General features: G+C 47.7%; 1 protein-coding gene across 1 annotated transcript; it reads left to right on the top strand.

The window, feature by feature from the left end:
* Nucleotides 1–622: 622 nt before the first annotated feature.
* LOC117142491 (box A-binding factor) lies at nucleotides 623–7557 on the top strand. The gene is made up of 6 exons (XM_033306519.1): nucleotides 623–1115; nucleotides 4675–5000; nucleotides 5146–6073; nucleotides 6142–6637; nucleotides 6721–7051; nucleotides 7113–7557. Exons 1-6 carry the CDS (start codon nucleotides 1071–1073, stop codon nucleotides 7207–7209), a joined length of 2223 nt encoding a protein of 740 aa, XP_033162410.1. The 5' UTR covers nucleotides 623–1070; the 3' UTR covers nucleotides 7210–7557.

Genomic DNA, 7557 nt, shown 5'->3' with positions numbered 1-7557 from the left:
AGACTGCTCGTGGGGTCATATAAAGTTTCCGAGCCCATGCCCATGCCCATGCCCAGACCCACTTTCCAGGCCCAAGCCCGATCCGATGATATTCTGTTGACGTTGACTAACGTTGCTCGAGTTTATTAGTTTGCCAGAAAAGTGTTTTATGAGTGCAATTAGAAAATGCGCTAGACTAAATTGCACAATTGACAAATAGCAGGGGGCGAGGGCGAGGAGCGCTGAAGGGTGGAAATGGAATCAAATGTGGGGCTGGCTGAACTGTGCCGGCTGGTGGGCCTCTTGACGCCACTCTTCGGAAACCTCGGAAACCTCGGAACATTCGTAACATCGGTGTGTTGGAAAATCGGCCGAGCACGCAGGCGCAATTTATATCTCACGGATACTTATCGCATCCGTGGCACCAACACTCGTTGCGTATCTTATCGCATGTGTGTCGATAAGATAACCAATACCAGGTGAGGCGCTGCAGAATAAATCATAACGCTGCCACACCGACAGGACCACGCACCCACACAGGTGTGAGGCCGCCCAACCGCAGAGGCGCTGGATCTTCATCGGTGTGGGTAGCTAATTGGGCGGCAAACGCGCGGCAGGCACCGCATTGCGTCGCCGTCGTTGTTGTCATCGCAAGTGAGGTGCTTGGTGCTCAGAGTGCTCAGTGTTTAGTGTACCGAGCCCATAGACCGGAGACCAGTGCCACCACCAGAGCCGAGTTGGTCTCGAAAAAATAGCACTTCGTATCACTGCTAACTGGCAAAGGTTGCGCGCGGGCCACAACCACAACCGCCCCACGGATGACAGCATTAGATCGACCCCAAAGCTCCAAAGTTCCTACATTCCAAAGTTACAAATTTTCGCCAATTTTTGTCAATTTTCCCAACTTGTCCAATTTGCGCGCCACTTTTTCGGCCGCCCAGATTGATAGGAGAAGTGAACCAAACACCTGGACACGCCGTGCTTGTGATACATTTTTGAAAACACAACAGAACTGAAATCAAGTGATAAAAACCAATCTTAGATAAAACGCTGGAAGGAACGCAAAGAAGCGCCGTGGGTAACTCAATTTGATGGTCTGCAAAACTATCTCACCGAGTGTAAACATGCAGCTGAAGGTGGGTGAAATAAACTTAAAATTACTCAAAAATTGTGAACGTAAATTTTGGGTATTATATATTAAAATGAATATATCACTTAAGTTTGTCAAGTCGGTATTTTCTTTTTCAAAACCAATTTCGTTTAAATTTCATATCGGAATCGAGAATATCTACCTGCCCGATCAAAAAATTTAGCAACTATACGTGAACTCTATTAAAAACATTTAAATACCTTTTTGATGCTCATTTACGAGCTCTCTATAAGCCTATCTATCATTTCAACTTTGTTGAAACGACAAGATCATAAAAGTTTTTAACGTTTTCTCACACAAGTTCATTAAGCTAAATAGACAGGCCATATAGGGTCATTAAAAGCAGATAGTTCAAGTTTATAGATGAGTCGCAAGACACGAATAAATATTAATTTATTAATTAACGTAGTGTAAAGAGCTTTCAAAGGTATTTACAGCTCGAATAGCCATATAGATTTTACATCCTTCGATTTACCGAGCCAGAAAATGATTTTAGCCCGCAAACGGCAGCGGTATGGATTTTTTTTTCAGTTCTAGCGCCAGGTAATAAGATAAGACAAATTGATTTATAATGAATGAGTCATCTGGGATGCAGCGGCAAACTGCGACACTTTTTTTTTGGTGTCTGCTCTTGGATGAAAAACCGAACCGAACCGAACCGAAACCATTAAGAAAACGAGGCAACAAGAAAGCCAGTTAAATGTGGAAAGATGGCTAATCTTTATGAGGCCCAAATTCAGCTGCGATCGAAGGTGGCGTCAAAATACCTTTGACAAAAATAAAATTTGAAACACGCAGCCGACTTTCAACTGCTCGCTCCTCTTCATTCATGAAAAAGGACTGTTTTTTTCCATTTTTTGCTGGGCACGGATAATGTGAAATTTATGTCAATCTTATCACCTCGCTTTGGTCCTGCTCCTTATCCCTGTCTCTAGCGTATCCTTCATGGGCTTGGGGTGGGTTTTGTGAATGAATGAACCGGCGACTGCCAACCCTTGGCTCATCTGGGGGTACTTTTTACCCTGCCGGAAGTGTCCTTTCGACCAATGGAAGAACAGTCCCTTAACAGTTGCTCAATGGCGGCATCGATAGTTGCAGTTCCAGTTGCAGATACTTTTATTAGACACGCGTCGCCAGTTGACAGTTGATGATGGCTGATAGGAGAGGGGGCGAAGGTTACGATTGATGGCCCTTTAATAGAGCTGTAAATGCAGCTGGCAGTCGAGAGTCTTATCTCACTTTCATTAGCCAACTGCAGTGGAGTTTAATTAATCGGAGAATCTTCTAACGAGCGCAGATAGAAAGGGTATAAATGCAGGCCTTTGTGTAAGATGTATATCCAAAAATGGATATTTATTTACTTCCCATTCTTTTGTTAATTATATTGTTATTTTAAAAATGCTTTCACTTTTTTTGCCTTGAAGCAGTCTTAACCAATTTCATGTCTTTATAATACAGAAATTGATCATATTTTTGTAAAAGTCTAAAATAAAAAGTAAAACTGACATAGAAATTGCTGAAGAAATTTAGAATTTTAACAAAAATTGCATTTATCACAACTTAAACATATAATTAAATTGGGATAAAGAATTCATTAAATTCAAGTTTTAAAGTTCTATTCAGTTCTAAATGCCTTAAAATGTTGGCTCAGAGCTGCCTTTGAAATTTGATCAACCACGAACTCAAGCTCAACGAAAGCGAAACGAGGTGCGATTATATAGTCAATATCTTTTGTTTATATAGATAAAGTACGGACGTTTGCTTGTGTGTGTGTGTGTGTATGGTTGTGGGTGTGACTGGGCAGATTTCATTCATAAGTTCAGCGGGCTCCACACCCTCGCAACGATTCTTGACTAAGCCGAGCAAATAGCACATGCCATTGCCATTCGCGGGTGACAAACATCGCTTGCCCAACTTTTGTAATTCTTGGATTTATCTGTATCTGTCCCTATCGATGACGTAGCCGCAACTGAGAGTGGGTGCGGGCAGGTGGGGGATACCAACCATGACCTCTCAGTCTCAACAGTCCCAGCAGCAGCAGCAGCACCAGCAGCAGCTGATTATGTACATTGATAGCGCCCGGATAAGATATTGTCCGTATCGTTCGGCCGTAGTATCTTAACTTTTTCGCGGTACATGGCACGTGCATGGGGGCCTACCTATCGTACTACTACTATATACACACTCAAAGTCGGGTTTATCTGCATTTCGGCCAGACGATTGTCAAAGTGACGTTTGCACCACATTATCTCGCACCCATTTCCATCCAGGGAATTCTTTGAACTTTGGCCAAGACGTCGAAAAATTGGCACGGTCAACAGCGCCGACGGAATGCAATCGACTTCCACGGAACTAGGTTGTCCCCCATTTATATGCCTTCCACATAAGTAGTTAAACTTTGTACCTTGGTAAGCGGGTGATTTTTCATTTTTACGGCTTGTCAACTCACCAACTGAATCATCATTGAACTTAGCTTGTGTCCATGTCAAAAATGTATCAATCATTTGTGGCAAGTCAACCTAAAGTTCTGCGAAAGTGAATCAATTTTAATTAAATGGAAGGTAAAAAATTGGTTTGGTTATATGAAGGGGGAGTGTGGATTTTTATGAAATACGTTTTATGGAATGTATTAAATCAATTCAGCGTGGAGATTATTTTCGGGAACAAAACACCTGTAAAATTATATGGTTATATCTCAGTTAACAGTTTGCGATTACCTTTGCAATATAGTTTTCCTTGAGTGTTGCTACGGATTTCCCCAATTGAGGGTGTATTGAACGATGGTTACACATAGGCACACACATTTTTTGGTATATTTATAGCCATGGTAAAGGTGGAACCCACCTGAAAGCCTCTGAGCTATATGGCACTTGTCATGAGCGGACTTGCGGTAAATTCCGGCCTGGCCGCATCGTGAATCAGGTGACAGTGACGATCGAATGTGTTGACACAAGCTCGAGGATGGGAATGGGGATGGGTATGGGGCTTTGGAGTGGAAGTGGAAATGCCACCCCCAACGGAATGAGGTCATAAACCCAAAAGCGACTGACGTATGGCGGGGAAAGCAAACCAATTTTATGGCCAAGTTTAATTTCCGCCAAAAGCCAAACTAAACCAAAAACAAAAAACCCCGAACACACAAGAAAAATGAAAACGAAACCAAGGCACCGCTCTGAGTTTAGGGTTCTGTGAGCAAATACTTCTGCTGGTGGAAATGAAATGGAATAAAAGTGAAAAATGTGTTCGACAATGTTGACACGGAGCAACTGAGTGGTAGACAGGAGAGGGGTCGCCTCCAAGCCCGTCTCCGTTCGGCTCAGTTTCTGGTACTTTACGGTTGTAGGCGACAAATTGAGCTGTGAGTCGAGAGCGGGCGGTGTCTTTGAAGTCCGACTCAGCGGTCTTGGTTGGGCTTGCGTCTTGTTGACTTTTGTGACGGAAATCGAGGCAGGCAGTTCGCACTGCCACGGCCGGAACTGGAGCCACACTTTTGAGACGAGCCGAGCGAAACATGGCATTCAACACTTGTCGCTTGCTCATTGCAGATGGAACAGCAGACAACGCAGCAGCAGCAGCAGCAACAGCAACAATTGCAACAGCAGCAGCAACAGCAGCAGGCTCTGACCAAGCAGCAGCTTCAACTGCTGGACAAGATCAAGCTCGAGTCCAGCAACGGCGCCGATCAGTTGGCCCAGCAGGCGGCCAACAATCTGGATGAGCAGCAGGAGCAGCAGCAGCAACAGCAACAGCAGGCCGCAACATCGGTGGGCGTGGTGGTGCAGACGGGACAAGCGGGCGTCAGCGAACCGGAGGAGCAGTACGTGGTGGTGCAACGCATCCAGCGCCGAATCCTCACCACAGCGGGCACACTGTAAGTAACCTCTGGAGACCTTCTTTCCCTAAAAACATAAACATTCTAAAATTGCATTTTTAAATACAATTATCTAATGTAAAACGCAATCGATTGTTAATATTTACCATTATTAAACAGTATTATATTGTTAACAACATTTCAGTGAATTAAACGAAGCTCGTGAAGGAGAACCGAGCACAAACGCCAGCAACGCGAGCTCAGGATCTGCTCCGGATAGCCACATCGAGTACCAGCGCAGTGCACACCAATCTCCTGGAGCCACCCACTACGTGCAGATGGCGCCACGCAACGCAGATGTGACGGAACAGGTGGGAGCTGCTGCCGGAGCTCCGCCGGGCACCATCTTCGCCTATTCCTCCGGACAGATTATCTGCAGCGGTGACGATGTGGCCGCTATCAAAATTGAAACAATGGAGAAGGGAGAGACGGCGGGGGAGGCGCAACAACAGCAGCAGCAACTGCAGCAACACCAGCAGCAGCAGCAACAGCAATGTCCCACGCCCAACGGTGCCAGCTACGGCGAGACCATAGTGATCAGCAGCGAGGCGGAGGCACTGCAGCATCACCACCAACAGCAGCAGCAGCACCAGCAGCAGCAGCAGCAACACCACCAACACCAGGCGGCAGCTGCAGCATCGGCGGCGGCCCAGACGGTCCACATAGCGACCAGTTCGCATGGTGGACCCGTGCGCTTCGTCACGGAGGATGTACGCTTCACCACCGCCGGACCGGAGACGTCCGCCTCGAATATGTACTACGATGTACCCGTGGTGGATGGCTCTGTGCATGCCAACGAGTCCAAGACGTACGCCGATCTGGGCAACGCATACGCCCCCTTCCCGCCCAGCTCCAGCTTCAGTAGTAATAGCTATGCGGCAACGCTGCAGCAGGGAAACACTATTTACAGTGTTCCGGGCACCGGTCAATTCTTGGCCAAGTCCGAGTCTGCCCTAAATCAGCTGCGGCAGGCTGGACCGGCCACCTTTCAGGCGATATCTTTTGAGGGCGGAAACGGCATCGAGGCTTTATGGCCATCTCCCGCCCCGCCGGAGTACCAGAGTGTTCAATTTGTAAGTATAACTTAAGTTACTGGTTCTTGAGACAGTACATACTAACTGTTCTCCCGCACGCTTCACAGAGCAACTTCCATCCGCAGGTTATTGATGAATACGGGGGCGGCAATATGAGCACCTCCCACTGGCCGCCCGCCAGCAGCATAGGGCAATACGATGTAAGTCCGGTGACGGCCTCGTCCACCTCGTCGCCCAACCACGAGCTGAAGTGCGAGAACTGCCATGCGCCGTTCTTGCGGAAGGGTAACGAGTACTTCTGCCCCAACTGCCCGTCCTTCATGCGGATGACGCCCCGTATGCCCCAGCGGCAGGCGAAGCCCAAGGCCGCCGCCGCCCCCAACAACCGCCGCAACGGGGTCACCTGCGCCAACTGCCAGACCAACTCGACGACCCTGTGGCGTCGCAACAACGAGGGCAATCCGGTGTGTAATGCCTGCGGACTGTACTTCAAGTTGCACAACATGAACCGACCGCTGTCGATGAAGAAGGAGGGCATCCAGAAGCGCAAACGGAAGCCTAAGAACAACGGAGGAGCACCCATGCACCGAGCACCGCTGCCGAGTGAGTACACCTGCCAGGGATTACCGTATGCAATAAACTAATCCCAATTCCTCCTAATCCCAATTCCCTGTATTCCCAACCAGGCATGTCGCAAGGAGTCAACCTGATGGCCAACAGCCCGCTGTATCCTTCCCAAGTGCCGGTTAGCATGCTGAATAGCCAGCTAAATAGCCAGCAGAATGCCAGTCCGGAGCTGCACGACATGTCGACGACGGGTCCAGCGGGTGGGCAACGCGTAGTGGCCATTTCGCTGAATGCGACGGCACCGCCCACCACCGACGGAACGCTCAACATGTCCGCCCGTCATCACGTGACCGGCGAGAGCCATTCTCCGTACAGCCAGCAATCAACGCCACAGAGTCAATCGCCGCATCTGCCCGGCACGGTGCCGATAAACCGTCAGATAGTTCAGCCGTAAGTTAAAGATACTTCTCGATGCCCCGCCGAACTCCTCAATAATAATCATACCTTATAGAGTACCCACCATCGAAAGCAGTCGCAGCTCCAACACCGAACTGACCCCCAGCGTAATTACGCGCACTGGTCTGCCAGAGCGGTCATCGAATAACTAAGCTAGCTTTGACTTAAGCTACGCACTAAAGTAACCTATAGTTAACCTAACCCAAATGTCAAAAATTGCCAAAATATTTATTTAAGCCCTAGCTAGTTAGTCATACCATATAGCCAAGACCATTGTCCCAGTTAGAGGAAGACTTTGCCGCGTTTCCGGGTTTTGAGTAACCACTTTACCTGGCAGATGTCTTCCTCATTTTAGTCAACTGCTTACAGCAAATAGTTTTGAAATGATTTGTGCCAACCACTTAGGATCGCTGTACTCCATGTAGAGGTAGTTTAGCCCAAGACAGCACAAGCCCATAATGAAGCCTACGATTTTGTATGTTTAAGCCTCTTTTTAATTC

This window comes from Drosophila mauritiana, chromosome 3R, assembly GCF_004382145.1.
Source record: "Drosophila mauritiana strain mau12 chromosome 3R, ASM438214v1, whole genome shotgun sequence".
In the NCBI taxonomy this organism is placed as follows: Eukaryota; Metazoa; Arthropoda; class Insecta; order Diptera; family Drosophilidae; genus Drosophila; species Drosophila mauritiana.
The sequence above is the reverse complement of the archived record's forward strand: the minus strand, read 5'-3'. Positions and strand labels throughout refer to the sequence as shown.